Source organism: Mus caroli, unplaced genomic scaffold (genome assembly GCF_978045245.1).
Source record: "Mus caroli unplaced genomic scaffold, Mus_caroli_1 scaffold_12, whole genome shotgun sequence".
NCBI lineage: Eukaryota > Metazoa > Chordata > Mammalia > Rodentia > Muridae > Mus > Mus caroli.
Window position 1 is genome coordinate 42,905,087 of NW_028227267.1, and position 18,979 is coordinate 42,924,065.

General features: G+C 39.7%; 1 protein-coding gene and 1 non-coding gene across 4 annotated transcripts in view; both read left to right on the plus strand.

The window, feature by feature from the left end:
• Nucleotides 1-18,979, plus strand: part of Wdhd1 (WD repeat and HMG-box DNA binding protein 1) — a 54,913-nt gene that overhangs the window by 19,753 nt on the left and 16,181 nt on the right. For 2 of the 3 annotated variants that reach the window (XM_021181464.3, XM_021181466.3), the window contains exons 1-14: nucleotides 4-335; nucleotides 2,044-2,155; nucleotides 2,838-2,989; nucleotides 3,521-3,632; nucleotides 3,825-3,875; nucleotides 4,938-5,033; nucleotides 6,815-6,907; nucleotides 8,307-8,413; nucleotides 8,995-9,136; nucleotides 10,211-10,403; nucleotides 10,989-11,173; nucleotides 13,214-13,398; nucleotides 15,164-15,405; nucleotides 18,272-18,409. In XM_021181464.3, coding sequence (XP_021037123.1) covers nucleotides 259-335; nucleotides 2,044-2,155; nucleotides 2,838-2,989; nucleotides 3,521-3,632; nucleotides 3,825-3,875; nucleotides 4,938-5,033; nucleotides 6,815-6,907; nucleotides 8,307-8,413; nucleotides 8,995-9,136; nucleotides 10,211-10,403; nucleotides 10,989-11,173; nucleotides 13,214-13,398; nucleotides 15,164-15,405; nucleotides 18,272-18,409 — 1,885 coding nt within the window. In that variant the 5' untranslated portion in view covers nucleotides 4-258. Of the gene's footprint in view, nucleotides 1-3; nucleotides 336-2,043; nucleotides 2,156-2,837; nucleotides 2,990-3,520; nucleotides 3,633-3,824; nucleotides 3,876-4,937; nucleotides 5,034-6,814; nucleotides 6,908-8,306; nucleotides 8,414-8,994; nucleotides 9,137-10,210; nucleotides 10,404-10,988; nucleotides 11,174-13,213; nucleotides 13,399-15,163; nucleotides 15,406-18,271; nucleotides 18,410-18,979 lie in introns of those variants that run through there. The other variant, XM_021181465.2, reaches the window with a different exon arrangement.
• On the plus strand, nucleotides 6,283-6,388 carry LOC115029380 (U6 spliceosomal RNA). The gene has a single exon (XR_003834932.1). It is a non-coding gene; the product is annotated as a U6 spliceosomal RNA (small nuclear RNA).

The following is an 18,979-nucleotide window of genomic DNA, read 5'->3' on the forward strand; positions in this document are numbered from 1 at the left end:
CGCCAGAGCGCGGGAAGCGGCTGGGTAAGGATTGCGCTTCCATCAGAACAGACGCTGGTGAACACCGCTGCTCCTCGTCCGCGTTGCCGGTGCTTGCAGAGGGGGAAACTTGTCACCTCCCCGGCGTGTGTGATATACCTTCTGCCGCATCGTGCTGTGGCTCCTCGGGTGAGGGAAACAGGACTGCACGGCGCGGAGAGGACGATCGCCCTCCTGAAACAAATACCAGTTCTTACAAAACGGTTCAGGTAGGGAAAGATGCCGGCCACACAGAAGCCCATGAGGTACGGACATACGGAAGGACACACCGAAGTCTGCTTTGATGATTCTGGAAGGTAAGTGTCTTTGGAAACAAAGGACGGGTCCAACGTGAATGTTAGCCGTCATTCTCGGCATGGACAGCCAGTCGAAGATGACCGATGCGGAGGGACAGAGGAAGGAATAAACAAGGAGCGCCTCTGTCCTGAGGCTTGTTTGCTTTGAACTGTCGTGGCACTTCTAGGACCTCACGAAAATTAAAATCCTTTACCCAGAGGAGTGCCTTCCCGCCACTCACGTCCTCATTCGGTGTCATGTTCATTTTATGAGACAGTTAAGCATCCGCAGTTGCTGTAAGTTGCAATGACTGTCTTGCCCAGGAGATGGAATTTTGCAGCTTCCTCTTTCACAGTGTCCCCTGTGTACTAGAGGACATAATGTAGATGTCTAGTTTAGGGCTCAATACTGAGAAGTCGCTTCTTGTCAGCACCTTGTGCGGTCATGAGGCTCTACAGTCGCCACCATTTACTGGAAATAGAGGCTTCTCTAATTCATTCTTTCTTTTTTTTCTTTCTTTCTTTTTCTTTTTTTTTGTTTGTTTGTTTTGTTTTGTTTTGTTTTCGAGACAGGGTTTCTCTGTATAGCCCTGGCTGTCCTGGAACTCACTCTGTAGACCAGGCTGGCCTCGGACTCAGAAATTCGCCTGCCTCTGCCTCCCAAGTGCTGGGATCAAAGGCGTGCGCCAGGCCGGCTGAGGCTTCCCCAATAAAGGCTGAGGGTAGCATTTGTAATGTACATAAATATTTAGAAAGCAGTTTGAGGTTATGCAATTTAGCTACGCAGTAGTGTATCCCCTAGGGCCTGAGACCTCCCCTTGCTATGGGCTTTTCAAAGGGTTTACCAACCAAGAATGCGTTCCCCTTTGTGGAATAGACCTTAAATCCAAAAAGCACTTGGTTATTACCCCCATAGCAGCCATGTCACACATGCCCACTCAAGTGGACCGTTCTTGCCTAGAAGCTGGTGTCCTAGTGAGGGTCTCCTAAAGCACAGGCTGGTCTCCAACTTAATGTGTAGCTGAGGCTGCCTCTGCCTTGCACGCACGGAGATTACAGTCAGTGCTACTGCACTGCTGAACGCTTTCCTAGGGCCCCCTCTGGGTTTTCCAATTTGGGAGTTAACCATTTTTTTTTCTTCTAAACATTTATTTTATTCATATTCCTTCCTTCCCTCTCTCCTTTCCTTCCTTTTCTTCCTTTTTTATTTTTTTTTTATTATTTTTTTGCCATTAGCCCTCTATTGTATTTAATTTGCAGTTTTATGTGTCCAGATAGGACATAAACAGAATGAACAAAAGCACTTAGGCAATGAGAAGTTTGAAAAACAAGCAATAACCTATTCACATGGCTATTTTAATAATTTTTGGGGGGTCCTCGTCGAGCTCATATATTCAAACATTGGTTCTAGTTTCTGTGTGTCCAGTGTCCCGAGCTGGCCCTGGGGATATGATGTGACTGAGCAGACACAGTCCTGGCTGTTGCAGAAACCATGTGCTCGTCTTTCTCTTATGTTATTACCAAGGAATAATTTTATGCCAAGGAAGAACCGCAGAGAACATTAAACTCATCTCCATTTTATAGAATGGAAGCTAAGAGTCTGCTATTGATGTTTATATGAAAGAGAATTCACAAATGTTTTGATTTTTGTTTGAAAATATATAAAAGTAGCGTTTCCTGAAGAGCTCCTGAAACTGGGAGACATTTAAAATGTGTGCGTCCTTCACAGCTATATTGTGACTTGTGGCAGTGATGGCGACGTGAGGATGTGGGAAGACTTGGACGACGATGACCCTAAGTCCGTTAATGTTGGAGAAAAGGCATTTTCATGTGCTCTGAAGGTACTTATTTCAGTTGCTGTGAAGAAATGATGGGCATGTGTCTTTTATGCTTAGGTGGAAAAATTATATAAAATATAAATTTCTCCTTGCTGCACTACAACTCTATTGCTTCACAACCCAGGAGGGGAAAAGTCAGAGATTTAAGGTGGCAATAAAGTTGACTCTTGCTGGTCTCTGAGGGACAATGTTTCTTGTCTGCCGTGTGGTTGTCACAATCCACGTCACTTTTGTCTCCCTATCACTCCATCTCAGCAGTGAATCCTGCTTAGTCTTCACCTTGTTCCAAAGGCATTATTGGACTGTGGAAGCAGGGCTGTGCTGTAGTGGCTCTGTCTTTTGATGTCTTCTACACCAAAACTGTTTTCTTTTGTTGATAGCCTCTAGTCGCCTCATGTTTATGATAATTGGCATCCTTGAAAACATAACTATTTTTCTTACCAGAAGTAAAAGAAATACTATAGGCTAAAGATTGGCTTGTGGAGGTGGAATTAGGTTTTTCTAAAGCTAGGAAATTTTTCTCACTAGGGTTTTGGAAAATTGGATACCGAAAAGTTCTCTCTACATGAACTGCAGTTATAAGGCTTTGTGGTTTTAACAGGATTTTTCATTCTAGAGATACTATTAACTGATTTGGATTTGTTGTGCCAATATGTCTAACCTTTATTTATTTTTTTTCTTTAAGAATGGAAAATTGGTCACTGCAGTTTCTAATAATACCGTGCAAGTCTATACATTCCCCGAAGGAGTTCCTGATGGCATATTAACACGCTTCACTACAAATGCAAACCATGTGGTCTTCAATGGGGCCGGCAACAAAATTGCTGCTGGGTCAAGGTGAGCTCAGCTCCACAGTGTTAGAAGAGTGATAGTTTTAGAACTTAGAACATTGTCCACCTTTACCGCTCCTTACATTTGTTTTATTTTGTTTTTGAGATACGGTTTCTCTGTGTAGCCTCCTGAGGGCTGGGTTTAAAGACGAGCACCAGCCAGCCCCAGCTCCTGCAGAATCTCTTAATCCTCCTTATAAGAAAAAAATGAACTCACTGTGTGCTGAGGTGGGGTGTGATGGCGAGAACTTTCTAGAATGGTTGTAACAGTTAATTAGATTAGCAGGAGAAGCCTAGAAGTGTCCAGAGAAGCCATGTAGGCACTGCTTATATTTTATCAAGATAAGAAGTTTCAACATATATTTTCAGAAATTTTATTGAACAAAATTAAACAAGTTATTTAATTTGGGTGACAGTTTGCAAGTAGGTTTAAAAAGAATTGTAGCATTCACTCTTGGTTTTGAAATATTCAAACCTAGCTTTAGAAGAGGCTTTTGTATTGGCATTTGTTCATGTGTCTCCTCTTAACTGTTTATAGTGATTTTCTGGTCAAAGTTGTGGATGTGATGGATAACAGCCAGCAGCAAACATTTCGAGGACATGATGCCCCTGTCTTAAGTCTGTCTTTTGATCCTAAGGATATCTTTCTGGTAATTCTTTCATTCCTTTTTTGTTTTGTTGGATGTGTTTAAAGCTATGGGAGAAAAATTTACTCTATTGTTAAAAACCTTTTTAAACCAGTTGAACCAATTTCTATGTGGTATTATAGTTATAATAATTAAATACAATCATACACACATAATAGAGGTAATGATAGAGAAATAATTTGCTTATTTTTGCAGGCATCGGCTAGTTGTGATGGAACTGTCAGGGTGTGGAATATATCTGATCAGGTAAATAAATAAATTTGAATTTAAAACATTTTGCCCACTAATAGGACTTTTGAGCATTGCATATTATTGATCTAAATTAGTTATTTATCTCTTTAATCTGTTTCTTGGAATAATACTAAGCATTACTTTAATTATTCCAAAATAATCTGACATAAACATAAACTTGTTGAATAGTAATTGTTTTTATATCAACTCACAGGAGGAACTATAAATAGTATTTAACTTTTAAGCTTGATAAATTAAAGGGGGCAATTTAGTCATTATATTTAGGATATAACTACCCTGTTTTGAGCTTGTATTATATTGCTAGTAGAGAAATACATAAGGCAAGAGACCACATTTGATTTGCAGAGTCACATAGAACTTGAACCTAGCTTAGTACAGGTTTCAAAGACAAAATGGAAAAGAAAAAGAGAAAGCTCTCCAGATGGGCACAGGGAACGATCAGGTCTCTGAGGAGGCGATCAGTGGGTCTGTCATTCATGGAGATACTGTGGCTGGTAAGGACCAGCCTTAGTAGCTACTGTGTCTTCCCTGCACTCTCCAATTACTTCTGGTTTTGATAGCTTCGATCCCTTAACATTTTATGATAGACCTCTCAAGATTTATTTATTTATTTGGTTTTTTTCCAGGCAGGGTCTCTCTGTATAGCCCTGGCTGTCCTGGAACTCACTTTGTAGACCAGGCTGGCCTCCAACTCAGAAATCCTCCTGCCTCTGCCTCCCAAGTGCTGGGATTAAAGGCTTGCACTACCATGCCCATCTCAAGATTTATTTTTATTGACATGGGTATTTTAATTTATTGAAGGTCTTTTTGTTTTGTGAAAGTCATGTTTGCTTAATGTGTGCAGAAAAAACACTCTTATATAAAATTTCAGGTTCAAACTCTTGTACCTGAAAGACTTAGAAACAGTGCAGGCTAACAAGGTGTGACAGTTAAGTGCATGAAGTTGTTTTGCTCAAGGCCTCACGCGGGGAAGAACCACCTGTAAACCTCAGTTCTGTATCTATTCTGAGAGGAACTTTTCATAAAGAGAAGTCAATTTTCATGTTTTGAAATCAGACCTGTGCCGTCAGTTGGCCTGTACTGCAAAAGAGCAATGATGTGGTGAACGCCAAGTCCATCTGCAGACTCGCGTGGCAGCCCAAGGCTGGGAAGGTAAGTAGTGCTTAGTTTTCAGCCTTAAGTTGAGACGTGAGCTGGCAAGACGGCTCTACCAGGTTAGTAGCACTTGCCAAGACAGCGTAAATGTACCCTTGAACTTTCATAAAAGATCTTTTCAAATTGTGTGGTTTGCAGATTTTTCTTTTTTTTTTTTTTTCGAGACAGGGTTTCACTGTATAGCTCTGGCTGTCCTGGAACTCACTCTGTAGACCAGGCTGGCCTCGAACTCAGAAATCTGCCTGCCTCTGCCTCTCGAGTGCTGGGATTAAAGGCGTGCACCACCATGCCCAGCACTACAGAATTCTTTTTATATTTTTCTTTCCATGAATGCTTAATGGAATGACTCTGAAACAGGATTGTAGGCAGGGTTGCAGTTTGGAAATCATGCTCAGAATAAATGACTTCGTGCTACTTTCAGGTATATCCTATAAGTATATTTATACCTGTGCACTACAATGTGTGCATAACAAAAAATAGACCGTTCTATGAGACTGCAGGTGTTTCAGGTGCTCATGTATAGAGAACTGGTTAAAGAAATGTTGGTAGTCCTGAAAGACTCTCTATAATGGTTAGAATGAAGAATGTCTCTTATGTCCTCTTGAAGTAGACTTTAATATATATTAAGTACAAACCATCAATCTACAAAATAGTAGGTATAGATAGGATGATAATGCTTATTAATAGAGATACATGAGTATTTAAACATACACATGTGCTCATGCATGCTTTGTTGTGTTTTGAGAAGGCGCTCATGCTCAAACCTGCTATGCAGCTTCAGCCTCTGAGTGCTAAGATTACAGGCTCGCAGACACCCTGCTTGAATTTGTACTTTTATCGTCTGCTTATATATACCATTATGAGTAGAACTGGTATTGATTTGGAGAGACTTCCAGAACTGACCCTTCTTCTATCTTGTGAATGAATATTTTCTCTTTGACACAGGATTAGCTATGTCAACAGCCCAGGCTGCTTGGAAGTCAGAATTCTCTTGCCTCTTTCTAAATCCTGGGATTATAGGACTATATAGTGGGCTTTTTTTTTTCTTTTTAAAAAGAAGGGGCTCATGATTAATCTGGCTATGTATTTTCATAAGCTAAGTGAGTACTTAAGAGTATAGATTGGCCTAGCAGTGGTGGTGCATGCCTTTAATCCAGGCACTCCGAAGGCAGAAGCAGGCAGATCTCTGAGCTCAAGGCCATTCTTGGTCTACAGAACGAGTTACAGGACAGCTGGGGTATTCACTTTGGTAACATATTTACTAAAATTGCTAAAATTGGAATGATACAGAGAATTTAGCTTTGTCCCTGTACAAGGATGACATTTAAATTCATGAAGCATTCTATATGTTTTTTTCAAATATTCTATAATGCTATATAATACCTTTTATGCTATCTTAAAAGTATTAGATTTTTATGTAGTTGGATATCTGTGACTCAAACCTGAGACTGAGCCACAGAAGCCAGCAAGACAGAAGGAGAGAACAGACTTCCACAGGTTGTCCTCTGACCTCTCTGTATGACTGAAGCATGCTTGCTTTCTCACATAAGCATACACAGTACTTACTGTATGCAGTAGCTACTCCACTGCTCCTTTGCTTTTCATGGAACGTAATAGAATGAGAGTTTCTCATTTTTTTAATCAAAATTTCGAGTCAAGTTTTTTTTTGAATTTTGTAAGTAGTGATTGAAATTGAAATGTGCTCTTATATCTTGTAATTTAGCTAAATTAGTTTTGCTCTGCAAGATGAATTTATGTAACTTTGTCTATCCCAATAGTTACTAGCAGTTCCTGTGGAAAAATCTGTTAAGCTGTACAGAAGAGAAACCTGGAGTAATGCATTCGATCTTTCAGATAGCTCCATCTCCCAGGTAGGTTTTGTAAGTGACACCGAGAGTAGTAACTATAGAGAAGATTTAATGCAAACGTCACTAAAACCTGTTGTCAGAAAATGTGTGGGCTGGAGAGATGGCTCAGTGGTTAAGGGACTGGTCGCTCTTCCAGAGAACCCAGGTTTGATTACCAGCACCTACACGCTAACAACTATCTGTAACCCCCGGTTCATAGGATCTGACGATCTCTTTTTGGCTTCCACAGTAATATGTGCAGATTGTATACAGGCACACATACAGGCAAAACACCTATTCACATAAGAAGAAGTCAATAAAAGATCAGTTTATAGGAAGTCAAATTACTCTCAGTGCCAAGTACTGGAGACATACGCCTTTAATCCCAACACTCAGAGGCAGAAGCAGATGGATCTCTGACTTGGAGGCCAGCCTGGTCTACAGAGTTCGAAGACAGCTAGGATTATACAGAAAAACCCTGTCTTGTAAAACCAAAAACAAAATTACCCTTAGCTTGATATTAGCGTGAATTATTCTTGAATTTTATCGTTTCAGTAAGACTTGTGATCTAGTCTTCAAAACTTAAATAGAAAAAAAGATTAATTTTTATTTTACTTTTTAAAGATTTTGTTTGTTTTTCAGACAGGGTCTTACCACAAAGCCCGGACTGGTGTGGGGCTCTCTAGGTAGACCAGGCTGGTCTTGAACTCATGAAGATCCACCTGCCTTAGTCTCACTGGGATTAAAGATGTGTGCCACTATGCCTGGCTAGATTTATCCTTCTTTAAGTGTATGAGGTGTGTGTGTGTGTGTGTGTGTGTGTGTGTGTAATTGGACCATGTGTGTAATTGGACCATTAGCCTGGTGTTTGAGGCTAGAAGGGGGCTCTGGGTCCCCTGGAAATGGAGTTCTGAATGGTTGTCAGCTGCCATGTAGGTGCTGGGAACTGAACCCAGGTCTTTAGTAAAAGCAGCCAGTGCTCCCCAGCACCTTGTTGTTTTCCCTGTTCTGTCTTAGCTCTCATTTCCCCATCATGCGTGTTTTCTCAGCTAAAGGCTTGGAGCGTGAACAGTGGCGTGCTGAGGCTCGCCTCACTCACTGGCTGTCTGCATTTGCGGGGATGTTAGGAGGGTCCCTTGTAGTTGTTTTGTTTGTTTATTTGGTCTTCTTTACAGGATGATAACATTGTTTTATATTTCATCTTTTAAATTAGGCAGGTATTAATTTTCTCTTGGCTAACAAAATGATATGATATATGCTAATAGCTGAATTTTATTGAAAAGGGTTAAAAATAAATATACTTTATTGTATTTTATATATCATATGTAACTAGAATAACTCAGAGTAGAGATTTAAACTATTTGGGGTAACACAGTGAGTAGTTTCAAAATGTCCAACATTATTATTAACTGTTTCTTTATAGACACTCAATATAGTAACCTGGTCTCCCTGTGGGCAGTATTTGGCTGCAGGTGCTATTAATGGCTTAATTGTAGTTTGGAATGTGGAAACCAAAGACTGCATGGAAAGGTACAATTTATTGTTTTTGTACAATCTGACTGTTCTTCAAACTGGAAATAGCTTCTCGATTATGAAAGGCATTGACTTTTTTTTTTTGGTTTTTTCGAGACAGGGTTTCTCTGTATAGCCCTGGCTGTCCTGGAACTCACTCTGTAGACCAGGCTGGCCTCGAACTCAGAAATCCGCCTGCCTCTGCCTCCCGAGTGCTGGGATTAAAGGCGTGCGCCACCACGCCCGGCTGGCATTGACTTTTAAACTAGTTACCTGTTTACCATTTGTATATATGTGTACACTGTAGAGGCATGCACGCCCTGATGTACTGTAGAAATCACAGTGCATTGCGTGAGTGAGTTCTTTCCTCCCGTTGGGGGGATTCTAAAGATGAAGCGCAGGCTTGGTGACAAGCAGTGCACACTGAACCATCTCCCCAGTATCCTGCAATCTTTGCAAGTTGAAATTTCCCTAGAAAGTAAAAAAAAGCCGTTTTTATTTGTGTGTGGGTGGTGCTAAGGATTGAATACATGAATATTTGCTACGGAGTCACATTCTCTAGTCCATATCTTGAAACGCTTCCACTTTTTAATTTTTAGGGTAAAACACGAGAAAGGTTATGCAATTTGTGGCCTGGCCTGGCATCCCACTTGTAGTCGGATATGTTATACTGATGTGGAAGGAAACCTTGGAGTCCTGGAAAATGTTTGTGACCTCCGTGGGAAGGTGTCGAGCAATAAGGTAATGGCGGTAGAGGGGTGTGTCTTTAGTGTCCCTTCATGGTCACTACATGTTATCGTGGAAGTTGGGGTTCCCTTTTGTGGGTTCTAAGTCTGAATAAAAGAATTTAAAATGGACTTACTTAGACGGAAGCTTGAGAACTATTTTAATAGAGTATAAGTGGAAGACAATAGAAGGCAGGCTGAAATTCCCACTAGTTGCGGAGAGGAAAAAAAGAGTTGTGTCTTTAAATTAGGCACGGAGGTCAGCAAGCAGCTGTAAAACGTGTGTGTGTGTGTGGTGGGGGGTACCAGGAGAAGGGGTGCTTCCTGAGAAACTGAGAAAGGCCAGGGGGCCAGGGGATGGTCACCTAGTCTTTTAGCCAGTGTCTGAGAAGGCCAGGGGGCCAGGGGACGGTCACCTAGTCTTTTAGCCAGTGTCTGAGAAGGCCAGGGGGCCAGGGGACGGTCACCTAGTCTTTTAGCCAGTGTCTGAGAAGGCCAGGGGGCCAGGGGACGGTCACCTAGTCTTTTAGCCAGTGTCTGAGAAGGAGGAAGGGTTACATTCATTGATTTTTTTTTTTTATCAAAAAAGCAGACAGATTTAGCAGGACTGCATAGTGATAGCACCTTAAGTCGCTGCCTGTGTGCGGTGTTCATTTATATTATATGTCTATCCCCCTAATCCTGACCTGTCCCCAGAGTACAAAGCATTTAAAATAAATGCACTTGTTAATCATTCTTACATGATAGGTATGTGCTTACTTGTCAGAGTGTATACATGTCTTTAGGGATCTGGATGGGTTGTGGCTGACTGTAATCCCAGCACTTGGTAGGTAGGCAGAAGGATCAGAAATTTCAGGTCAGCCTCGGCAGCAGAATAAGTTTGAGGCCAATAAGGGATATTTGAGACCGTGTTTCAAAAAACCAAAAGCGTGAAATGTTTGTCTTCGGGGATCAAGGCTGTACATTTATGTGCAAAGTAGGTTTATCTCCAACACTACATTAACAGCAACAGAAAAAGAGCAGCCCTTTGCCTAATTGTTTTTTTCTAAGTAATTTACTAATCTATTACATTGTAATTGAATTTTTCAAGGTATCTAGTAGAGTGGAGAAGGACTACAATGATCTTTTTGATGGAGATGATACAAGCAGTGCTGGCGATTTTCTAAACGACAACGCGGTTGAGATCCCCTCTTTTTCAAAGGGCATTATAAATGATGATGACGATAATGATGATGTCATGCTGGCTGCAGATCATGACTTGGGAGACGATGAAAACTCAGTTGGTATGACCTTGACTTTGTGCATGTGAGAGTCCCCTTGCTGATTAGTTTTCCAGATGTTATTAAACAAGAGAGAACTCACTTTATAGGCTATTCTCTGACCCCCTCACATGTGCCATACGATGTGTACATCTGCACTCCAAGATGCACAAAACTAAATTTAAGACAAAAAAAAACATGGCTTGTCAGGTAAGTGTCTGCTATTAGTCTGACAACTGGAGTACAGTGTCAGGGACCCACAGGTGCACCACAGACACTTTTACCATCAGGCCATCTCCACAGCCCACATCTTTATGGAAATTGTGATTTGTGCATGCATGTATGTATGTGTGTGTGTGTACACATGTACAGTGGCATCACACACCCAGCACACATGTACACAAGTGCAGCAGCGTCACACACTAGGCACACAGGACTTGTGCATCTTCACTGCATTCTTTGAGCATGGAGGCCCTGGGGGAAGAGGCTAGTAGTGTGCCAGCTATCGCTGAGACCAGGGAGGAGCGAGCATCACTGTAGAACTCCATAATGCTGTTCTTTTTCTAGGTTGTTAATTTTATGATTGTCTTACGATCCTTTGTGTTGTAGATGTTACAATGCTAAAAGCTGATCTTTCTCACAAAGAGGAAGGGGACGATGATCAGGCAAGAAGTATTCACAACCTCCCCCTTATAAGGTCCCAAAGGCCATTTTATGATGGGCCCATGCCAACCCCACGACAAAAGCCGTTCCAGTCAAGTTCTACGCCCTTGCATCTCTCTCACAGATTCATGGTGAGCCTTCATCTACACCCACCTTTAAAAAATACTTCAGCACTCTTTCTTCCCTACAGTTTATTGGATAGATTAAAAAATAATTTTAAAAACCTTTTTTAAGTGGCTTAGAGCATTTAGTTGATCATAATTTTATGGTAGGTTTATTTCATGGTTAACTAAAATTTTTAATCTTCTTTCAATATTATTATTTAAAAATTTGTTATTTCTGTAGCCGGGCGTGGTGGCGCACGCCTTTAATCCCAGCACTCGGGAGGCAGAGGCAGGCGGATTTCTGAGTTCGAGGCCAGCCTGGTCTACAAAGTGAGTTCCAGGACAGCCAGGGCTATACAGAAAAACCCTGTCTCGAAAAACCAAAAAAAAAAAAAAAAATTTGTTATTTCTGTTTTGCAAGATGAAATAATATAAAAATATGACTATATATCTTGTATGTAATACTTGTTGGTATATTCCCAACCTTATTTCTCAGAATCTCACTAAGTAGCCTAGAACTCACTATGCAGACCAGAGACAAAGGTTTGTGACACCTTTCTGCCCCTGCCTCCTGAGTGATGGTATTATAGATAATGTACCCTCATACTTGGCTCTTTTTTTAATATAAAATATTATTTGGATTTTAAAACATAAGAAGATATGATAAGTACTATAAAACAGAAGGCTCTTTAAACTCCCTCCAGGAGGGTAAGTAAGGTCCATTAGAACAGAGACTGTTCCTTTTTAAAGAACTGGTCTCTTAGGGGCTTAGCAGTTTTGAGCCCTAGCTACATTCAATTCGCAACACCCACATGGCAGATCACAACTGTTATTCCAGTCCCAGAGAGTCAGATGTCCTCTTCTGGTGCCTCCACAGTGGTACATGCAGATAAAACACCCACATACTTTAAACTAAAAAACTTTTAAAGCAAAAACGAAAATCTTAGTGTTTTAAACAAGGCACAACACTATAGGTGTTAAGTATATATATATATATATATATATATATATATATATATATATATTTGATTTTGTTTATTGTTATATGTAAGTACACTGTATCTGTCTTCAGACACACCAGAAGAGGGCATCAGATCTCTTTTTACTGATGGTTGTAAGCCACCATGTGGTTGCTGGGATTTGAACTCAGGACCTTCAGAAGAGCAGTCGGTGCTCTTACTCGCTGAGCCATCTCACCAGCCCTAAGTATGTTTCTTGAGTTGATGAATGAACATAGTAGCTTTTTGTTTGAGAGCTTGCAAAATTTGGTATGTTATTTGCGAGTTATTTTATGTTTTTCATTCTGCAAATTTTGTTAGATGTTTTTATTGAAGACATATTTCTGGCATAAAATATGAAGAGTGGTGTTTCATAATAAAACTTTATTGTTAAGAATCCTCATCAAGTAATATAATAGATCTAAGTGTCACTATTATATTTATAGCTATGTTTAATGTTGGGCCCTTCTGGTGTTGGTGGGCACCAGCTGTGCACGTGGTGTGCGTACATATATATATGCAGGCAAAATAACACACACATTGAAAAGAAAGGAAAGAAGGCAGGCGGACAGATAGACAGGCAGATACACAGACAAGGATGCAGTGAGCCTATAGTGTACATCAGTGAAAATTAAATTTGCCAAATGTTACTAATGTTGTTTTACAATTTATATATTTATCCTCTGACAAACCAGTTATCTGAACAGAGAAATTTACTGTTGTCATTTACATCTCTATTTGTGTAGAATCTTAGAGTTTGAGGTATTTGGAAGAATTTAAGGTTTTAGTTATTGAAAGGCCAATTATAAATGCTTTATTAGTTGTATTACTAATATAATTTTTAAAATATTAAACACTCCACTTGGCAATTAATTATGTGGTTTTTTATAAAGGAAAGAATAATTAGTCATCGAAATTCACTATTACCACAGCCTTCTGAAGCTATGCTGAATTAGATAGACTATGGTAACTCTAGGTACAGACTGAGTTATAGTGCGTGAGTCTGCGACTTGTATATATATCGTCTTAGGAGTGTCTGTTTTTCTTACTTGATCTTACATACTTGTAGGTGTGGAACTCTGTTGGGATTATTCGCTGCTATAACGACGATCAAGACAGTGCCATAGACGTGGAGTTCCATGACACCTCTGTCCATCACGCAACACATCTATCAAATGCTTTCAATTACACAATGGGAACTCTTTCCCATGAAGCTATTTTGTTGGCATGTGAAAGTGCTGATGAACTAGCAAGGTAAATAGGGAGAGTCTGGCATCGTTGAACTGTTAGATCAAATTGTATTATTTATAGTATGGAACACCAGAAACTAGAATTGGCTGTAACCGCCAGTACACCTCACACTATGTTTTGCTCTAGTGGTCTCCTCATTGCATCTTCTGTGTATGAAAATGATAGGCTATAATTTATAACACAAAAGAGATGAGATTACGTTTTATATCCTAACAATAGTTATTACTATTATAATAGTAACATTCTCATAGAGCACTCAGAAAATGAAAGTTCCCTTCATTCCCTAGAGAAAATCCCCTTTACAATACTTTTAGAATTAATAGTTTGAGCCAGGCAGTGGTGATACACTCCTTTAATCCCAGGACCTGGAAGGCAGAGCACGAGGATCTCTGTGAGTTCAAAGCTATCTCTGTACAAAGTGAGTTCCAGGATAGCCAGGGCTACAAGGAAACCCTCTATTTCAAAAACAAACAAACAAACAAAAGCAGAATTAATAGTTTGATATGTATCCTTCTTGACATCTGTCTCTATGAATCCTCCTTTAAATTTAGTTTAGTGTAGTATAATTTATATACAATAAAATATAACCATACTTCAGGTTGAGTTGACAGATTTGTAAATACTACAAAGTATAGAAAAAAATATATATTTATATTATATAAATATAATTATTTATATTTATATATTTTTTATATTTATTTTATTTATTTATTTATTTATTTTTTGAGACAGGGTTTCTCTGTATAGCCCTGGCTGTCCTGGAGCTCACTTTGTAGACCAGGCTGTCCTCGAACTCAGAAATCTGCCTGTCTCTGCCTCCCGAGTGCTGGGATTAAAGGCGTTCGCCACCACTGCCCGGTTAGAATATATTTTATATTTTTGGTAATTAATTCAGTCCTAGTCTTGGTTAACTGCTGGCCTCAGGTTTGGTTTGTTTATTTATTTGTTTGTTGGCTTTTGTTTTTGTTTGCCATATGTTAGATTTGAAATCTTTATTTGAAAAAAACTTTCAAAGGAAGATAACATGAAAGTGTAATATTTGTCAAACTTTTCTTTTTGCTTGGTGGATTGTGGACTAGTTTATATGGTTTGATGATGGTTATCCTTTTTGTTTTCCTTAGAATGACCGCTTTTTCTTTCCTTTTGGTCTTTCATGTTAATTCTTTTTTTTTTTTTTTCTTTTTTTAATAAGAATTGTTGTTTAAGGTTTTGATACTTTGTATCTTTTTAAAGTCTTGGTTGTTATTTTGTGTGCACTTATGGTATGGAAACACTTCATAGACTTTACCTCCAGTTTTTCATTTAGTATTATCTTATGCACATGTTCTTATATCTTCGAATACTCTTTAAAAATATGAGTTAACAGTCTTAATGTAGATCATTTTAAACGTATTTCTTGGGCTTGGGATGTCATAGAGTGTTTGGTTATCACCTTCAAGGTAATGGTTGTCTCCCTGGTAGTAGACATGCACACCCCAAATGAATTTCATGATTATTTTCTTTAAAAAACACTTATAGCAAAATAGAAAAATAAACTTTGCTATTGTGATTAATTATATATAAAAATATCACAGATAGCCAGGGTGGCACACCCCTTTAACCCCAGTACTCAGGAGACAGAGACTGTTGGATCTCTGTGAGTTCTAGGTCAGCCTGCTCTACAAAGCAGTTCCAGGACAGCCAGGGCTACACAGAGGAACCCTATTTCAGAGAAGGGAAAAAAGATCACATGAAAACATGGCCGTTTCTGTTTTGTCTTATTTTTTAGCAAGCTTCATTGCTTGCACTTCAGTTCTTGGGACTCAAGCAAAGAGTGGATAGTAGATATGCCTCAGAATGAGGACATCGAAGCCATCTGCCTCGGTCTGGGCTGGGCCGCCGCTGCTACCTCTGCCTTGCTCCTTCGACTGTTCACTATTGGAGGTGTTCAGAAAGAGGTCTTCTGCCTTCCTGGACCTGTGGTATCCATGGCAGGACACGGAGAACAGCTTTGCATTGTTTATCATAGAGGTAGGTTTTCCTTGTCTTATGTGGTATGGTACCTTAACTTACCTTAAGTTAACTTTGGTAAAATGAAACTACTTGAATTTTTGTTGTTGTTATACCTCATTTTGGATTGTATACCTTCTTTTGCATTACTAAGTATTTTCATCATTGTAGTCTTTGACTTTAGAAATGTTGTGATATTTATTGCTAAGCAAGAAACATGAGGATGCTCCACTGTATAGACTGCTACTGAGGGAATTCAGAGGTGAAATTCCGCTATTTGCTTCTGTAAAGTTTATCTTTTGGCAAGTACATTGTTCAGTTTAAACACCTCAGAAATAACCTACAACTTCTAGTGCAAAAGACCAAAACAGGTAGGAGTGACTTTCAGACATTGGGACCTCCTTTTCCTTGCCGTCTGTCTTGATTCCCCACCCGTCTGTTAACACAGACTGTAGCAAGGTCAGTGATCAAGGTTGGTTGTTTGTTTTATTTTAAATGCTCTGGTGGAAGTACTGTCCTCTCTTGCCTTATGTGACATTCTTGTCCAACTGTTTTGCTTGCTAACAACTCTTTGTCTCCTTTCGTTCCTCCTGTGCTTGCCTTGGGTTGTACTTAGCCTCATCTTCACTGGTACTCTCCAAAGGTCGGAACTTGCAGTCTGCTGACAGCATAGCTACAATAACAAATAGATTTTTTTCATTGCCGTTTTGTACATATCTGCAAGTGTAACTGAAACAAAGGTGTCATGGACAATGTGTACTCTTTGATTTCACCTTTGAAAAATGTTGCTTGCAACTCCAAATTGATAATCATGACTCTTGTCAAATATATGGTCTAAAAGCCATGTGTGGGGTGATGCACACCTTCCAGGTAGTCCCAGCACCTGGGAAGGAGAGACAGATAGATCTTCTGATTCCAAGGCCACCCTAGTCTACAGGATAAAGTTTCCGGTAAGTCGGAACTATAAGGTGAGATCCTGTCTCAGAACAAACAAAAATAAACACCCAAAAACAGTTTGAGAAACTTCTTTAGGACATTTTATTTTAAAATGTGGTTTTGAATATGTATGTCTGTGTCTTCAAAATTGGTATACCAGCCCTACCTATTCATAAGCATGTCACGGTGGCTTCATATTCAGTTACTCATTTGAAGTCTGTGTGTTATGCTTTAACTGGCCTTTTGAACTCATTTAAAATTTTCCCCCAAATTTAATACTTAGTTTGGTCACCTCAGTAATTAGTCTATTAACAGTTCATATTCACAGATGCTCAGCCATACAACTGTAAGCCACATGAACTCCATCAGTAGAGTCAGAACATGTTTTGTTCTGTGAGTAGCCCATTCCCAGGCTGCCTCATTTCATGTTATAAGCTAACCCCCAGCCATGCCATGTCACAGTAGGCTCTGCTAGTTGCCTGGACGATCTTTTAGAAGCTACATCATCTCTCTTCTCTGCTGAAATTTCTCTAACTTCATTTTTAGAATAACAATCAAGCTACGTGCTATAAGAAGGTGTTTTACTGGTCCAACAGGGTCTGAACTTCATCTCCTTCTTCATCTTCATGCCTCTTACCATTGTCTCTTACCACTGGTCACTCTGTCCTGTGAACACTTATGCTTTTTTCTATCTTAGGACCTTTCTGCTAGCTGTTCCTCTTTCATTGCGACCATCTTTTTAAATGTAAGCCCATAAGAGGTTAGTTATATGGGTGACAAACAAAAATTAGCAACAGTGAGAGCCTTCTAAATGCAACTATAAATTAATTTAAAATTAGGTATGCACCAAGTCTGTAGTGTTTATAGCAGTGTTTGTCTCTGTTGGTGTGACTTCGCTGCAGCCTGGGTTCTGAATGTCCAAATGCACACTTGGAACGGTGCCTGCCATCCCACCACTGAGCATCAAAGAGCCACCTAAAGCGGCTTGACTAAAATGTATGTGTTATGAATACAGTGTGTTTACTGTACATGGGAAGTTTTCTACTCTTATAAAAACATAATGGTTTAATTGGAAACAGACAATATTTTCCTACATCATTCCTCAGCAAGTAAGAATCAAACAGGGATGGACTGTGTCAAGATTCTTGGTGGTAAAACTTGCTATTTTAGTCTCATAAGAAATGGTTAATGAGCCGGGCGTGGTGGCGGCGTGGTGGCGCACGCCTTTAATCCCAGCACTCGGGAGGCAGAGGCAGGCGGATTTCTGAGTTCGAGGCCAGCCTGGTCTACAAAGTGAGTGCCAGGACAGCCAGGGCTACACAGAGAAACCCTGTCTCGAAAAAACCAAAAAAAAAAAAAAAAAAAAAGAAATGGTTAATGAATTTTGGCTTGGGATTACGTCAGAGTATTCAACCATTTCTGAATGGCCCTGTTTTAGTTTCTCTTTCTGTTGTGAAGTACTGAGCCAGGTGGTGGCAGCACTAGCCTTTAAACCCAACACTCAGGAGACAGAATTCAGAACCAGTTTGGTCCACAAAGAGTCCTAGGACAGCCAAGGCTATGCAGAGAAACCCTGTCTCCATAGCACCTGATATAGCCAACTGGAGGGTAAATGGCTTATTCTGGTGCAATCCGTTGTGGTGGGGATGTGAAGGCAATTGGGCTTATTAAACTAGCTGGTCATTATTATAGTCACAATCAAGAAGCAGAAAGTGATGGGCACATGCTGCCCTTTAGACCAGGATCATAACAGGGCAATGTTACGGTCTCCACAATGTTCAATGTAATCTAATGTATGTAATGTGTGTACTCAGAGTTTAGAGAAACTCTGTCTCAAGATACACCCCCCACACCCCCAAAAAAGTGTCACAAAGTTAATTAACAGAAAATAATGTAGACTTGATTGTGGCTGAGTAACCCTGGTGCCTGATACATGCATGCGTTTCTCTAGGTACAGGGTTTGATGGAGATCAGTGCCTTGGAGTTCAACTGCTAGAGCTGGGGCGGAAGAAAAACCAGGTTTTACATGGTGACCCTCTTCCTCTCACACGGAAATCCTACCTCACATGGCTGGGGTTCTCTGCTGAAGGCAAGATCATTTTCTTTCTTTATATTAAAGACATATTTTAATAAAATAATTTCATTATCTTAGTCTTAATTGATTTAAAAATACCCTACATTTAAAATTTCCACTTTAATATGGATCAAAACTTTAGTTGTTTGGCAGAATAATGATTGTTTCACTATTCATAAGAATTCTGGTGAGAAAGTTTACAAAGAAAAATATATTTTTATTATTTTTTTATTTAATCATGTATATGTATGTACCCAAGAGTCCAGAAGAGGACATTGGCTCCCCTAGGGTTGTAGTTAACAGGTGGTTGTGAGCTACCTCTGTGGGTTCTGGAAACTAAACTGTAGTCCTCTGTAAGAATAGCAAGTGCTCTTAACCACTGAGCCAATTCTCCAGCCCTAGAAAGTATATTTTTCTAATATTTTTATTATATAGCAATGAAGAGATACAAATCATTAATAAATTTATGTCTTTTTCATTAATTCTATACATATTAAGACGTTTCTAAAGTTGTGCTCAATTTATGTGTGGCTGGCTCTTGAACACTTGAAATGTGGCCAGTCTGAATTGAGATTATGCTATGAA